The following is a 17,527-nucleotide window of genomic DNA, read 5'->3' on the forward strand; positions in this document are numbered from 1 at the left end:
AGGATGGCCCAAGTGCTTGGGCTCTGCACCCACATCGGAGACTAGGAAGTGCACCTGGCTCCTGGCTTCAGATCAGTGCGGTGCGCCGGCCATTGGTGGGTGAACCAACGGAAAAGGAAGACCTTTCTCTCTCTCTCACTTTCACTCTGCCTGTCAAAAAAAAAAAAAAAAAAAAAAAAAAAAAAAAAAAGAGTACAGTCCTGGATTTGCAATCCTAGGTCTGTCATCTACAAGCTGTGTAACCTTGGGCAAATCATTATGCCTCTCTAGATTTCTGTAAATAAATGATGATGGCAGTGACTTATTACAGTGTCATCAGCACAGAATTTCAAGCCACTTGTGATTCAATATGCCTACAGTGGTTCCTGCACATTTGGTGTCTCCGCCAAGTAGCCTAGCAGGTTTGGCAGTTACTGAACTGGCATGAAATCAGTTGAAGATGGGAGGAGGTTGGAAGGGTGTACATCATCCTGCCTAATTATCAGGTTTCTGGAGCTTTTCTTTTTCTTTTTTTCCTCTCCAAAATAGTATAAATTTATTCTCTGCTAAAGACTTGACTTGGATTTTCTTTTATTTTTTTTAAAGATTTATTTTTTTGAAAGGCAGAGTTACAGAGAGAGAGATATGCAGAGAGATCTTCCATCCAATGGTTCCTTCCCCAAATGGCCACAACAGCCAGAACTGGGCCAGGGTGAAGCCAAAAGCCAGGAGCCTCATCTGGGTCTTGCATTTGGGTGCAGGAGCCCAAGTACTTGGGCCATCTTCTGCTGCTTTTCCAGGCACATTAACAGGGAGCTAGATCAGAAGTGGAGCTGCCAGGACTTGAACCAGCACCCATATGGGATGCTGGTACTGCACGCGGAGGCTTAACCCACTGCACCTTATTTTTCTTTCTGATTATCTTCTTGTCAAAAATTTCAACACCTTATAAATTTGTGCCTTGAAAACAAATGAGCTGTGTTTTTAACATAGTGCTGTGACCTCTGTTAAGACAGATGTCACCTGTGTGATTCAATATTTTATTTCCAGAGCCAGATATGATGTCTGCACGTAGCAGGTTCCTGGTATGTTCAGTAAGTGAATCTGTGAGAAACATCCTGTCTGAGGCTGCTCAGAGTGTGTTATGGAGGTGAACACCTTCATTCTCCCATTTTCCACAGCTGTGGCACCCAAAGTTTTAAAGCACCCATTATTCAGACTAAACATTTTTACATGCTGATGGCAGCTTCCTTGGGAATGTTCTCTACTATCTATTTCTTTACCACTCCTTTACTTATTATTTGGAGTCCTGCTCTTCCTCTTCCCAAGCTTTTCATATACAGGAATGGCCCATTCCATCCCATTGCCATGGGGGGCCAGGAAGACACCCGGGCTTCCATGTTCTCTTTCTTGTGACAGGTCCCTGGGATTCAGTGTGTATGATTCTCAGATACTTATCTATCACTTGTATTTTCCTCTTTTCCTATTCTGTCTGCCAAACAGGCATATTTTATTAGATGCCACTGTTTTTCTTTCCTTATCTTTATTCCTCTTTCTCTGCTCTACCTGCCAGACAGGCATTAGCCTGCACTTGTTATTACTGAATGCTACCAGTAACTGTATAGATTACTGTAGCCTTGTATAGATTAGTCAAGACATTAATTTCAATTAATTCTTTATCTGTTCCCTCACTCAAGATCAAGCTTATGGTGGCAAGTGGGTGCTAATGTTATATGTATCAGCTTGAATTTCATTCCCCCAAATTACTTTAATGAATGAAGTAGCTTGAAAATTATAAACCTGGGGCTAGTGTTGTGCACAGCAGGTTAAGCTGCCTCACGTGTCACGCATCCCACGTTGGAGTGCCTGTTTGAGTCGTGGCTGCTCCGCCTCTGATTCACCTCTGATCAGCTTCCCAGGGATGTGCCTGGGAAGGCAGTGGATGATTGCTCAAGGGCTTGAATCCTTGCCAACTGTGTGAGGGAACTAGATGGGGTTCCTGGCTCCTGGCTTCAGCCTGGCCCACTGCTGGCTGTGGAGGCCATCTTAGGAGTGAACCAACAGATGAAAGATTTCTTCCTTTCTCCCCCTGTCTCTGTCTCTATGTTTCTCCATCTCTCTCCCTGTCACTCTGCCTTCCAGCTATAAATAAATCTTTTAAAAATGATAAACTTTTATGACATTTTGAGAATTTAATAAGTACTTAATACTGGAAAAAATTTTTTAATATTCCTCAGTCAATCTGGGTTTCTTTTTAAATCCTAAAGTGTACCTAATCAGTGTTCCCCAGCTTGCATACGCCCATGAAACACCAGAAATTTAGCTAAAATGTACATTCTGATTCATTAATCTGGGATGGTGCCACAATTCTGCATTTCTAACAAGCCCCAGGGCATGTTGATGCTGCTGATCAGATAACTAGATTCACATAATGAAGTTTCAAATTATATGTATCACATAAAAAAGAATAAGGATACAACATAATGTAAAATGTGGCATATTTAACAAATGTTAGTTTAAATATTAAATTAAATAGTAAACATCCTCTTACTTTAAATCCGCGAATTTTGTAACTAACTCTTCCTCCCTCCACCAAAAACTAGAGGGAAAAAAGAATAGAACAACAAATGGATGCAAAAACACTTAACAGAACAATAGTTCTACATTTTGGCTGCGCTTTGAAGAATCAGCTGGAGAATTTTAACAAATATGTCATCAATCTATATCCATGAGTTTATGATTTTATTGGCCTGAGGCTCCAATAAGTTAGCTCTCTGCTTGGATGTTTTCTAATGCATAACCCACGTGAAGGACCTTTGCCCCATAGCCTCTACCCTAGATTTCCCAGGTCAGAAATGAGGATGACAGTGCAGTCTTAAAGCAAAGTCAATATCAGTTTATTGAGTAAAGGCTTTTGGACCTCAGATTATGTTAGATAAAGTAGAGACTTAAATACATAAAAGAACTTCCCAACACTGCCCTCAGGTGTTTGGCAGTCTAGCTAGGGATGGATCAGAAAGGGCTTTGTAACTTAGTGGGATAAACTCTGGCGCTGTAAGCGCTCCTGTGCTCTGTCGAACCTCCTACACATTCTCAAACCTGTCCACACATTGGACAAGGAGCAATTAACACAGGGTCTGATGGGTGTAGCCCGGGCACTGGTATTTTTTAAAGCCTCCAGATGATTCTAGTGTGCAGACAAGGTTGTGTATAACAGTTCAACGAGTATCTGTGCATGAGATTCTGAGAGTCTGACACGGGAACAGAAGGCCCACTGAAGGGGAGTCATTTTCCTCTTTTCTTCTGTCCTTACCAATGCCTCTAATTCCTTTAGCTTCAGTTACCCCCACCCTCATCCCCTGCTCCCCCTTTCCTTGCATGAACTTCACTCATATGTGTGAGCCTTGTGTCTATGCAGAAAATGCGACCCTGGTGCGAACTTTGTAGAGGGCAGATTTATTCATTGGTGGCAGGAAATTGTAAACTTCAAGAGGAGACCCAAAGCTGAGTCAGTGCTGCTCTGCTCCCTCTCTGTAAAGCTGAGGGTTAACACTGTGGCACAATGGGTTAACGCCCTGGACTGAAGTGCCAGCATCCCATATGGGCGCCGGTTCGAGACCCGGCTGCTCCACTTCCAATCCAGCTCTCTGCTATGACCTGGGAGAGCAGTGGAAGATGGTTCAAGTCCTTGGGCCTCTGCACCCACGTGGGAAACCTAGAAGAAGTTCCAGGCTCCTGGCTTCAGATCGGCGCAGCTCTGGCTGTTGTGGCCAACTGGGGAATGAACTAGTGGATGGAAGACCTCTCTCTCTCTGCCTCTCCTCTCTCTGTGTAATTCTTTCAAATAAATAAATAAAATCTTAAAAAAAAAAAAAGAAAGAAACACCCTACCTGGGATCCAATCAGGTGGTTGTGGGCACTTGAAGACTTTTGTTGACACAAGATAATATTTTGTTGTGCCAGCAACTGGAAAAAGGAGTACAAATAACTGAGTAATGTTTAAGAGCTGTAATTAATTTCATTCAATGACCCCAACAAACCTGCTGTGGAGAATGTGAGAACTCCCTACACTCAACAGTGAACCTTTGGAAGACAGGGACAGGTGTGTATTCTTCAGGAACTAACACAGTCTTTTATTACAGAGGAACTTTAAAAACACCTGTTCAATGAATGAAATAAAATTTACAAGTTAAGAATGTGCCTCTTCTCCCCCAACTCTAGATGCTTCTTAATTCCAAAATGTCTCTGCTGTTTCTTAATTTGTTTTTAGAAATGTGCTTATGTTTATTTATTTTGAAAGACACAGCTATATATATAGAGAGAGACTGAAAGAGATAGAGAGAGGAATCTTCTGTCTGCTGGTTCACTCCCCAAATAGCTGTAACAACTGGAAGTTGAGCGAGGCGTAAACCAGGAACCAGAAACTCCATCTGGGTCTCCCACGTGGGTGGCAGGGACCCAAGCTCAGGCACATTAGCAGGGAGCTGGATCAGAAGTGGAGCAGTGGGGCTTGAACTGGCACTTCAGTATGGAATTCTGGTGTTGCAGTGGTGGCTTAACTCCCTGTGCTACCATGTTGGCTGCTAAGTCCCTATTTAAAAGACTGCCACTCCGCTGGGCAGCTGTCCTCTAGAATCTCGGGTGATTGCAATCAGATGACAGCTGAGACTGGACTCTGACGTGGCCTCTGCGTTCATGTGTTTGGATCTTCAGCTGGGGTAGCTAGGATTTCTGGAGACCGCTGCACCTCTCTCACAGACACTGTCTTCATGTAGCTAGGCTGGGCTGCCTCACAGCGTGGTCGTCTCAGGGTAGCTGGAATTCTTCCAGGGCTGCTGGCTTTCACGACAGCGTGAGGTTTCTAAGACTCCCAACCAGACACTACCAGATTCGATGGGAAGGAGCTGTATAAGGGCACAAATCCTGGAAGATGTGTAGGGGTGTGTGCCTGTATTTTGTTTTAATTGGCTTTTCTTCCAGCAAACTTTTTCCAATGTTTATTGAGTATCCGTAAGTCATGAAGTTCATTCTCAAGTTCCTGCGGCTTCTTCACTGCAGGAAAGTCCCGACGAAGGAAGGGCCAGTATCTACAAATCCGTGATCATCAACACCTCCAAGGAGATGATGTGCTTCAGTGACTACCCCATCCCGGATCATTTTCCTAACTTCATGCACAACTCCCAGGTCCTGGAGTACTTCAGGATGTACGCCAAAGAATTTGGTCTTCTGAAGTATATTCAGTTTAAGGTAGGGAGTCTTGTGGGTATCTTTACGTTTGGAGTTGTCAAGTCAATGAATGACGTGGCTTTATGTAATAGTGCTTACATCTAGGGATTGACTTGATACGCACACATATTTGTTCTATCCAGGCAGAGATGCCCCTCTGGCCTCTCAGGATCTTACAAAATATTCACAGAAAGGCCTGTCTTTCACGTGGCTGCAGATACAGGAAGCCATCTGCCAGCGTGTCTTCACTGCCTTCATCTCACACTGTAGTGTTTGATTGCAAGGAAACAGATTCGGGGAAATGTTTCCCCAGTGGTGGAACAGGACTGATGGGGTGGGAACTTTAAAACAGTTTGTTCACTACTGCTTAACCTTTTTGTACTTTGTGAAGTACTTTCCAACACATTATATCCATGCAATCACCACAGTAACCCGGTGAAGTAACTATTGGGAAGTCATTGATAAAGTGAAGAAGACATGAACTCTGATGTAGAAGGAACAACACTGAACTGGAGAACCGAAGTCTGAATTCTGGTCTCTGGTTTACCATTCACTATGGACAAGCAAATTAGACAAGCACATTCTTTAGCTTCAGTTGGTCTTAGTTTCCTTGTTTGTAAAATAAGCTTGTACTAGATCATTTTGACGGTCCCTTCCTGCTCTACAATCTTCCATGAGTTTTCTGTGATTTCTTTCTTTCTTTTTTTTTTTTTTGACAGGCAGAGTGGACAGTGAGAGAGAGAGACAGAGAGAAAGGTCTTCCTTTGCCGTTGGTTCACCCTCCAATGGCCGCCGCGGCCGGCCCGGCGCGCTGCGGCCGGCGCACCGCGCTGATCCGATGGCAGGAGCCAGGAGCAAGGAGCCAGGTGCTTTTCCTGGTCTCCCATAGGGTGCAGGGCCCAAGCACCTGGGCCATCCTCCACTGCACTCCCTGGCCACAGCAGAGAGCTGGCCTGGAAGAGGGGCAACCGGGACAGAATCCGGCGCCCCAACCGGGACTAGAACCCGGTGTGCCGGCGCCGCTAGGCAGAGGATTAGCCTAGTGAGCCGCGGCGCCGGCCCGTTTTCTGTGATTTCTAATCATGACCATAAATGAACAGTTATTTCTGACAGCTGGGAAAAAGCCCAGATCTTTAGCCTTCTGATAATTCTGGTAATCATGCCTTTAACAACAATAATAAAGTGATAACATCAGTGACAACTTCCAGAGTAAGTCATTTACAACCCAGTGGTGCGCCTCCTCATTGGCTTAAACAACGTATGGGAAAACTCTGTTTCCATACTAAGCAGTGCAGATAACAAAGACAAAAAAATCAGCACTGCAGCTTAGATAAAGAGAAAAATGTTTATTATAAATATAATTAATAAACACCAGAGAGTGACGGGGTAATGAATGCTACAGAGATCCATCCATTGGAACTCAGAAGAGGGATACCTAATGCATGAGGGCTGTTAGCTGGAGCCTTAGCTAGGCTAAATGTCTACCCCTAATTACTTTTTTAAAAAGCTTAAAATTATTCCACTGACTATTCTACCTCATAGGTCTTTCTTTATGGTTACTTGTAAAATGGGCATTTATAGAAACTTAGGAGAGATTTATTTATACAAAATGAGAGCCACTGAGATGTTTTTGTGCTCTACCAGGAAAGGGAATCCTATGTCTCATCCACTTACTTCAGGCTAACCAATGAGAGCTGGACTTTCATTAAGACATCAGGGACCTTAGGGTGTCTGAGGGTTGGAGGAGGAATGGGCGTTGAGTCCATGAAGTGTCCTGGAGGCTGGCGCTTTACTCCGGTGCTGTCGTGTGCTGGGGCATGGACTCAGAGACCCAGGAATCTGCACTTTTCTAGAAGCAGAGCAGAGTGTATTAGCGTGCCAACTCTATTGTATTGAGTTGGCTGTGTAGATGTTTTCTCACTCTGACCACAGCCCAACACACAACAGTTCTTATCTGGGGAGTATGAAAATCAGATATCCCTGCGGGGAGTTGCGCTGGTGATATTGGCCCTCTGTGTAACATTTGCACAGAGACTCATGTCAGGGAAGATGTCCAGGTTGTAGCTGTGGTTCCAGTCCCCTGGGGCTCTCACTTTTCTTTCTAGACCACTGTGTGCAGTGTGAAGAAGCGGCCTGATTTCTCCACGTCGGGCCAATGGGAGGTGCTGACTGAGTGCGAAGGGAAAAAGGAGAGTGCTGTCTTCGATGGGGTCCTGGTTTGCACCGGCCATCACACCAGTGCTCACCTGCCACTGGAAAGCTTCCCTGGTAAGTAGCCTACCAGGAAGGAAGACCCTTGAACCATGCCTGCGACCTGACCTCCCAAAAATGGGAGGGTTTTGGTCTCTGATCCCAGCATTGGCGTAAAATAAGGCTTACCCTGATTGAAACATGTTTGGGTAACTTGTGTGGTTGCCATGGGAATGGGAGAAAGAAATAATGGTCATTTGGGAGGTTAGAGGAAATTAGAAGTCTTATCTATTTAGTTTCACCATAACTTCAGTTTTTTTTTTTGTTTTTTGTTTTTTTTTTTTTTTGACAGGCAGAGAGACAGAGAGAAAGGTCTTCCTTTGCCGTTGGTTCACCCTCCAATGGCCGCTGCTGCCGGCGCATCGCGCTGATCCGAAGGCAGGAGCCAGGTGCTTACCCTGGTCTCCCATGGGGTGCAGGGCCCAAGGACTTGGGCCATCCTCCACTGCACTCCCGGGCCACAGCAGAGAGCTGGCCTGGAAGAGGGGCAACCGGGACAGAATCCGGAGCCCCGACCGGGACTAGAACCCGGTGTGCTGGCGCCGCTAGGCGGAGGATTAGCCTAGTGAGCTGCGGCACCGGCACTTCAGTTTTTCTAAGGATGAAAAGAAAGCATGTAGAGTTCTTGATCACCGCTAGAATGAATGAGGGATTTTTCAGCAATGAAACAAACAAAAATACTGAGTTTCTAAGGAAGAAATGAAAGCTTGGAATTTAATTTCAGTCTCTGGTTTGGATTTTCATTTTTGAAAAAAAAATTAAGTGTACTCCATGTATACTCTAGATGGGGAAACTTGTCTGTCAAGGGCCGTTTTATAACATCACTCACTGGGCCAAACAAAATTATCAGCTTAAAAATTAGCCTGCTGGAGATTTATTGAGTTCCAAGTGTTACCTACAGCTGCCTTGGTAGGGCCAGACTGAATGATTTCCTGGACCTTATATGGCCTGCGGGCTGGACATTCCCCATCCCTGCTTTAGAGCTTGTAATGCCATATAAATTCTAATTGCAGTGGGCATAGGTATTGAGGGAAAGAAAAGACAAATGAGAATGGAGGTTTTCTGTGGCATTCTGGATTTGTGAGACTGCAAATCCACAATACAAACAGATCCTGAGTGAAGCATACTAATTATGACAAGGAAACCACAAGGTTCTACGCTAAGGCTATTAGAGAAGGAAATGGACAGAGATACTCAGATAGGCGAGAGAGCAGCTAAGTATAGGGAGAATATAGGCTTGAACTTGTAACTGCATAAAACCCAAGTGATTTGACAGATGATATCCAGTGCAGGAACCATCACCAGGTAACTCTTTTCCCTTCTCTTGCAGGGATTGAGAAGTTCAAAGGGCAGTACTTGCACAGTCGAGACTATAAGAACCCAGAGAAATTCACTGGAAAGAGAGTCATTGTCATTGGCATTGGGAATTCTGGAGGGGACCTGGCTGTGGAGATCAGCCACACAGCCAAGCAGGTTGGAATCAGTAAATTACTTCCTTCACTGCAGCTGCGCTCTCACCTAGGAAGTGGACCCAAGGAGAGCATGTGTCTGCACAGAGCCATCAGTGCCAGTGGCAAATGCAGGGCTTAGCTTTATTGCCTCAGTTGACAACACTGTGAGTAATGCTAATAGAAGAGCCAAGATTACCAGTTATAGCTCAGCAGTCAGTTGGCCTCACGCTGAGGAACTCCTGGCCACAGACCCATCTTCTCAGAGTGTGCCTCTGGCTGGAAGGAAGACCAAATATTTGCTGGGAGAGGTTGTTGGAATGCACCATTCAGAGTGGGTCTCAGGTTGTCAGAAAGGCACCTGTGTTCCTTGAAAATTTCCCACTCAGAAGATGGGGGGTGAGCTTTCCTTTTCACTCCCCAGATTGTGGGGGGGAACAACCTCATCTTTGCAAAGACAAGGTGGTGATCAGTATAAAGAGCATCTCCACTGTAGCACATATAAGCAGCTTGCCAGCCTTTGCACACAGTTAAGAAACACAAAGTGACATTCGCCCTAAAGCAATTTCTATCTCCTTAGGTTTTTGTATCGTAGATTTTGAACTGAGAAAAAAGTATCTTCACTATAAATACCTGGAAAACTATATTACTACATTTTATTACCCATGTCTTCGTTGAGTTGTAATTTTATTGGCAAGAGGTAATTGCCTGGTATTTCTTCCACAAGTTAAAGCTTTGCTTCACAAATATGCTGGAAGCCATTTTTTTAAACTAGAAGCTTAATGCTCTAACTTTGTTAAGTGAACCTTAACCAGCAACTCTATTCCAATAGTACTTTCTCCCTGTACTGTCCCCAGGTGTAATACAAATGAGACTGCATATGTTATTCCATGAGTTCATTGAATACTTATCAGGAAATTATTGCATTTAAAAAAAAAAGAATAGGTAAAAACTTGCATGGGTGTTATGATAGTGCAGGCCCTTGCAGGAGCCTTCTTTAATATTCTTGGCTTATCTGGCCAGCGCCATGGCTCACTAGGCTAATCCTCCGCCTGCAGCGCCGGCACCCCGAGTTCTAGTCCCGGTTGGGGCGCTGGGTACTAGTCCCGGTTGCTCCTCTTCCAGTCCAGCTCTCTGCTGTGACCAGGGAGCGCAGTGGAGGATGGCCCAAGTGCTTGGGTCCCTGCACCTGCATGGGAGAGAGGGCTCCTGGCTTCGGATCGGCACAGCACCGGCCCTAGCGGCCATTAGGGGAGTGAACCAACAGAAGGAAGACCTTTCTCTCTGTCTCTCTCTCACTATCTGTAACTCTCTCTCTCACTAACTCTGCCTGGAAAAAAAAAATATTCTTGGCTTCTCAAATGATCGGCTCTGAGGGGCATAGGGCTTCCCTGCCCTGGGCGATTAGAGACTGTCGAAGAAGAAAGCAGGTGGGCAGAGCCCAGGCAGCTGTGTGGGTGAGAGAGCCTGGGAGAGTGCATATCAAAACCGCCCGCACAGCAGGGCATTGTCAGTGGCCACATTCTAGCTTTCGGTGGTACATATCAAGGAAGCTGCATCTAACCACACCTAGAAATTCAGTTCATCAAGGAAGTTTCCGTGTAATTCTTATGACATAATGCTTGTGTGAAGAGAAAATATCCCCCTTTTAAAAGATCAATTTCATCTAAGGTTATTTTGATTAAACACTTTCCCTTGCTGCTTTTCTTAAAATAAGAACTAAAAGTATGAATAGCCATTAAGCATTTATGAAGTCTTTATACCATACCTTTCACAAAATCCTTAATTCATCCCCACAACGGCCTTGTAGTGTATGCATTATTGTTACCAAGTAGAGAATGTTTTAATTAAGTCTGTGAGCATTTACATTATTCATCACAAGTTAAATAACCTGAACACAAAACTGTGGGGTTCCCTAACCACACATATTCTGTGAACTGTGAACATGAAAGCACTTAATTATGCCGGCTGGGGAGGATACATGGGTAACGGACTGGAGCCTCCCTCTATAGACAGGTCATCCTTTCACATGAGCGCTTGGACAAAAGACCATGGGGCAATGTACTCAATATCTGACAAGGCTGGAGATCATTCCAGACAGCTGTGTATTGCAGAAGAGGTGATACTTTTGCAAGGAAATTGCAAACATGGACTTTGTCCAGTAGAGGATACAGAGGACCAACTTCCTATTGTCCTACTAGCAATCTTAATTTTTTTCCACTAAGAATTAATGAAACATTTCTTAAGCATTGGATTGGAAACAGCTCTGTCAACTTGGTAGCCATATATTTTATCTCAAACAAGTTGTTCATCCTCTCTATGCCTTTCACCTATAAAATGGTGATAACAGTACTTCCTTCAAGAGGTTGTTGTACTGACTAAGTAAGAATATAAATGACTCAGCACAGTGACTGACAGGTCACACATCTCAATAGATGGAAGTGATGATGTGCTGGGGAGGTTAGACCTTCCACCCTGGACAAAACACATTTGAAGAGACAGAAACTAACAGTGTAGAAAGTTTATATGTATATGTATCCATTTATATGTATATAGTATCCATATAATTTATGAATAACAGGATTTTGGGCTAATAATTCAATCAATGGCAATGGCAAAAATAAGAAATGAGGGGTTTTGGATTACATGATCTCCAGTTGCTTTCAGCTTTTCCATTCCGTGATTTTCAGTGAGTTGTACAAGTGGTAAGTGCTAAAGAAATTCAGGGAGCAGAAAGCTGTCAGCCTGAATGGTCAGTGGTGTCTTCATGCAGGAGGTAGATTTGACCTGGATCATGAAAGTGAATAGGCTTTGGGGGATGAAGAGGGGAAAGAGCTTTCAGGAAGGCAAAATGGCATGAACCAAATGGCTGCAGTGGATCCGAGCAAAACATGCTCTTGGTCAGGGAATCCACTGACTTAATTGTAAGCTTAGTGTTTGGGAAGGAAAATGTCAGGAAACTGAAGACTACACAGGGACTGAAAGGCCAGACTACTGAGTGAACATAATCTTGAAGAAAACAGGGGTGCTTTTGAAGGTTTATTTATAAGCCAGAGTAACAAAAGCAATCAATTTTTACTGTGCCTCAGGTCTTCCTCAGCACCAGGAGAGGGGCTTGGATCATGAATCGTGTCGGCGACCATGGATATCCTATTGATATACTGCTGTCTTCTCGATTTAGTCAATTTTTGAAGAAGATTACTGGTGAAACAATAGCAAATTCATTTTTGGAAAGAAAGATGAACCAAAGGTTTGACCATGCAATGTTTGGTCTGAAGCCTAAACACAGGTATGTTCCCAAGATGCAGGTCGTGTGTAATGGCCAAGGTACAAGAATAAGGACTGTTTTTGCAGGCCATTCACTTATCAGTACCTCTTCGTTAGTAAAACCCATAGAGTCTGAAATTACACCAGAATCTGAAACCTGAAGATCACCTTGCCCGCAAGGAGTCTAAAGTCCGCTAGTCTGTATTTTTCTGTCTGATTCTCCTTGGCATTAATCATTTTCTCATTCTCTCAGGTATCAGGTATTTTTGTATAATATTCAACAACAAGGCATCATTCATTAATTCATTCAACATCATTCATTAATTCATTCCTCCAATAAGCACTGCATATTTGTTATAGCCAGGCATTATTATGGGCATGAAATACAGAGAGAAAAGATATAATACTAACAGAAATAATAAAAACAACTTGCTGTTTTGGGAGGACTTAAGACACAGTGCTAAATGACCTATATGCAGTATCTCATTTAATGCTCACCACAGCCATATTGGTTGATACTATTTTTAGCTCCAGCCTAAAGATATAAAAAGTGAGACTTAGAAAAACAAAGTAATTTGCACAAGGTCAACACAGCAATAAGTGGCAGAGCTGAGAAATGGATCGTACCTTAAATACTCTAATGAGAAGAGAAATAATAAAAAATGGGAAAGAAAGACATAGAATGTTATGAGAATATGCAGGGTGGAGTCCTCACACAGCCAGGAAAGTAGATGGTGAAAACATTTCTAGAGGCTGATGTTAAATGCTTTTCCCTGTCCAATTTTATAATTTTGAAAACGTTCATATCTACAGGAAAGTCCACAAAAGTACCCCAGTGAGAACCCATATACCCTGTACCTGGGTTCACTTTGTTCTGCTTGCTTTCTCTCTCTGCCCCTCTCTGAACACAGACAGATCTACACATACACCGTTAAGCACACATACATATGTAAGTACACTTTTTCTCTGAACCACTTGCCAGTGCATCCCAATCATTAAACACTTTACCCTAAATACTAAGAAAAAGTGCATTCTCCTGCATGTCCATAACACAGTTGTGACACTTGGGAAATTGAACATGGATAAAATACATTATCTAATATATTGGCATATTCAAATCTCCCAGTTGTCTCAATAATATTCTTTATAGTTTTTTTTTTCTTAAATTCGGATACTGTCACTTATCAGTCACACCATTGTATTTAGTTATCATGTCTCTTTCATCCCTCTTTATCTGAAATACTTCTCTATTCTTTTTATATGAACTTTTTTCTTATTTCTAAGAATCCAATATATTTTCCAAGGCATGGTTTTGAAGAAAGTCTTTAAATTTGGACTTGCACAGTAGTTTTCCCTTTATTATATTAAGGTTAAATATTTTTGCACATATAGTCCATAGGTGATATGATGTATCATCTTGGTGGGTCACATTGGGAGCCACTTGCTATCAGCCTATCCCATATTAATAATGCTAGATTTGATCATTGGGATAAGGTGGTATCTAACTAATGGGTTATTCCATTATGAAGATATTTATCCCTTTGAAATGCACAGTAAGTGGGGTGATAATTGGAGACTGTTTCCCAAGAACATTTCCCCCAATTACTTTAGCATGCATGTCTTTGCTGGCTGCAAAATAAAGGCTTTATGGAATAATAGGAGACAACCAAGAAAATAGGGCAGGGAAGTACCATTTTAAGGGCAAAGTCTTGGAATAATAATACTAATAATAAAAAGTACATTACACTATGGGAGTTGTACTTAGCCTGGTATAGCTAAACTAATGGCAAAGGTAGAAGAGTGACTGAATACATCTCTAGTTTCACTGGGCATAAAAAACTTGCATGCTCTGCTAAACAAAAAGTTTGGAATAAAGAGAGCTGAAAACCATTCAGAGGTTTAAATGAGTGAGTGACATAATGACAAATATGTTTTAGAACAACCATTCCAAAAATGGTGTGAAAGGGGGATGCGACAGCTATCAATCCAGGTAAGAGAGGGAGTAGATAAAAATTACTTTGGGCATGTTAAGGGGACAAAGGGAAAAGGCTTGATAATTAGATATGAGACTCACATTTCTACGGCTTGGACAGCTAGGTAGATGGTGGTTCTGTTAGTAAAAAGGAGGTGGTGTAGAGAGAGACAAAATCATGAGTCTGGAATGAAGAACGCAGTCTAACTAAAGGTTACAATTGAAGCATAACTGCACACAACAAAGCAATGACAGCTATTCAAACATATAGTACTACTGAAGCCAGGCCAGCTGTGTCTGCAGATGATGGACTGAGGATTCCCAGAGCCAATTAATTTAGGAGTCACGGGTTAAGACTCCCTTTTAAGAAAAAGCAAGATATTGGGAACCTAATTTTATTTATTTGCACCTTTATCATATACTATGCATGGAATGCTACTTAACAGGACCAAAGTATCTCAAGGGAGTTCATACAAAAGTTTTTATAAAGATTCTAAAACCCTATGTGTGTAACATTGGGCAAGTCACCTAACTTCCCCAAGCCTCAGGTTCCTTATCTGTAAAACCTGAAATATGACAACTGCCTACCTCTTCCATAGCATTATATAAAGGTCAAATAAGTTAATGCATGGAAAAGCAATTTATAAACTGCAAATCGCAATGCACATGTAATTTATTGCATAGTTTGGAAAATGATGATCCAGGTCTAGCACTTGGGCCTTTGAAACTGGAAATGAGACTAAACGGAATGTTAACAGTCTAGTTCCATCAGGCTTCTTGATACGTGGATAGAAACCACTGGCTGTGATCCTCTATCACAGAAGATAACTGTTACTTGAGAAGCCATACAGGTACTCCTCAAAAAAGATGCTCCTTCCTTCACTTCTCCAGCACCCTTCCTTTCAGTGCCATCCAGAGTCCAGTTTCTGTTCTGAGATCCTGTTCTGGATCTCAAGCTGGTGTGTATTAGACCTTTTTAGAATCTTATGTATAAACTGAGGGGGAGACCATTGGCATATTATTTAACCACCTCCATAAAAGCAGAATTTTGCCTACATGGTACTGATTCTCTCTCTCTCTCTCCTCACAGAGCTTTGAGTCAACACCCAACAGTAAATGATGACCTGCCAAATCGTATCATTTCTGGCTCTGTCAAGATCAAAGGAAATGTGAAGGAATTCACAGAAACAGCTGCCATATTTGAAGATGGCTCCAGGGAGGATGACATTGATGCTGTTATTTTTGCCACAGGCTATAGCTTTTCCTTTCCTTTTCTTGAAGACTCTGTCAAAGTGGTGAAAAACAAGGTATCTCTGTATAAAAAGGTCTTCCCCCCTAACCTGGAAAAGCCAACTCTTGCAATCATAGGCTTGATCCAGCCCCTGGGAGCCATTATGCCCATTTCAGAGCTCCAAGCACGATGGGCCACCCTAGTGTTTAAAGGTAAGTGACTGTGCAAATTGACTGTATAATAATAGGTAGTACGTTTAATTCTGTGTATGTACGTGCGTTAAGACAATATATAAGATTATAACAGCGCCTGGCACAAAGTTAGAACTATACAATTCACTTTTGAGTATATAAGTATATTGATTAATCAGGGTCACCTCACACATTATTCCAAACTAGGCATGCTTTGACCTCAACCCTGGTGATGCTTATTTAGTAGGACTGGAGTAGGGGAAGCATAAGATCATTGAGCAAGATATTCCCCAGGTGATCCCAGTGTGCATTCTAGGTTGGAATCCATTCATGAAGATTTTATACTATTAGTATATATTTGTTTTTCATTTTTGATAAAATCAAATGTAGAAATGGCATGAGTTGATTTCAGCCAGATAAGAGACTAGTTTAGAATGTAGACTAGCAATCTCTCAGATCTTATTTCCTCTTTTATTTCTCCTTTCAGTTTGGCTGGGAGTACTTACAAAAGAAACCACAGGGGTTGGGGACAGAATGTTGACCATGAGTCAGCAGAATGACATGGCTTCCAACAAGCTTAGTTAAATGCAGATCTTTTTTTTTTTTTTTAATTTTTATTTTTTGACAGGCAGAGTGGACAGTGAGAGAGAGAGAGAGAGAGAGAGAGAGAGAGAGAGAGAAAGGTCTTCCTTTTGCTGTTGGTTCACCCTACAATGGCCGGCGTACCACGCTGATCCGATGGCAGGAGCCAGGTACTTATCCTGGTCTCCCATGGGGTGCAGGGCCCAAGCACTTGGGCCATCCTCCACTGCACTCCCTGGCCACAGCAGAGAGCTGGCCTGGAAGAGGGGCAACCGGGACAGAATCCGGTGCCCTGACTGGGACTAGAACCCGCTGTGCCGGTGCCGCAAGGCGGAGGATTAGCCTAGTGAGCCGCGGCGCCGGCCTAAATGTAGATCATTTTTAATAAGGATCGTGTCCTAGAACATCACAAGCCTTGAAATTGGTCATACCACATCTGAAGACCTATTTTAAAAGTGAAATCTCTGGAGTGCATTTAATAAGGAGAGTGATAAGAATGCATCAAAAGATTTGCAAACATATCTGAAGTAGAGCTGAAGGAGCTGGAGGGGTTTAAACTGGAGAAATAGGTTCAGGGGAAATAAGAGTTCCCTTCAGACGCCAGAACAGATGATGCATGGAAGAACTCCATTTGCTGGGCTCGCTCCAGACAGCTGAACAAGACCCAGGAGTGAGATCTTAAGGGTTGCACGGTATCAGCTTACCATTTAAAAACCTTTTTCCTGTAAGCCAGTGCCATTTCAAGACAGAATGGGCTGCTCCTGCAATGGTGAGGAATCTAAGCAGAATAGGATCCCAGCGGTGGGATGTGGAGTAGATTCAAGCCTCAGAACAGACAGAAAACAGGTGACCTTTAAGTTTATTCTTGATTCTGTGGTTGCAATAATAAAATCTGCCATGACTACTAAGGTTTGAGTAAAACTATTCAGAGTTCTTACTGGAATTACAGCTTGCTTTCTCCCAGTGAAGATTTTAATGGCAGCAGAGAAGAAAAAAGAGGGAGAAGCAGTGGTTTTAGAGTCAGTAAATTAAAACCCTTTCCAGATGTACCCAAATTTCAATCATTTCTCATTTTCTTCTAGTCCTATCCAGTATATCATGTACAACTTGAGAGCACTGGACAAACAATCAAATACAATACAATACAATCAAATACAAGTAACTCATTAGGTTGACTTAGTTCTGGTCATATTAAATGGGCCTTTTAATTGGGTCAATTAAGTAAGGGAAGAGAGGTTCATTAAAACAAGCCAATGCACAAAAGAACCATCAAAAGAAATAGGAAAAATGAGCATTTGGAAGTTTATAAAATGGCTATAGGATTAGGGAGTCTTGGGAAAAATGCACAAAAATCCCAACTCCATATGCTAGCAGAAGCCCA

The 17,527-nt window shown here is 42.7% G+C and overlaps 2 protein-coding genes across 6 annotated transcripts in view; one reads left to right on the forward strand and one right to left on the reverse strand.

The window, feature by feature from the left end:
- The window catches only part of CHD1L (chromodomain helicase DNA binding protein 1 like), a 136,224-nt gene that overhangs the window by 100,453 nt on the left and 18,244 nt on the right, over positions 1 to 17,527 (reverse strand). The window lies entirely within an intron of this gene.
- Positions 1 to 17,527, forward strand: part of FMO5 (flavin containing dimethylaniline monoxygenase 5) — a 59,672-nt gene that overhangs the window by 23,948 nt on the left and 18,197 nt on the right. For all 5 annotated transcript variants that reach the window (XM_051856023.3, XM_089336636.1, XM_089336635.1 and 2 more), the window contains 5 exon segments: positions 5,038 to 5,226; positions 7,311 to 7,473; positions 8,786 to 8,928; positions 11,993 to 12,192; positions 15,233 to 15,585. In XM_051856023.3, coding sequence (XP_051711983.2) covers positions 5,038 to 5,226; positions 7,311 to 7,473; positions 8,786 to 8,928; positions 11,993 to 12,192; positions 15,233 to 15,585 — 1,048 coding nt within the window.

This window comes from Oryctolagus cuniculus, chromosome 7 (genome assembly GCF_051225735.1).
Source record: "Oryctolagus cuniculus isolate XC-2025 breed Fujian yellow rabbit chromosome 7, ASM5122573v1, whole genome shotgun sequence".
NCBI lineage: Eukaryota > Metazoa > Chordata > Mammalia > Lagomorpha > Leporidae > Oryctolagus > Oryctolagus cuniculus.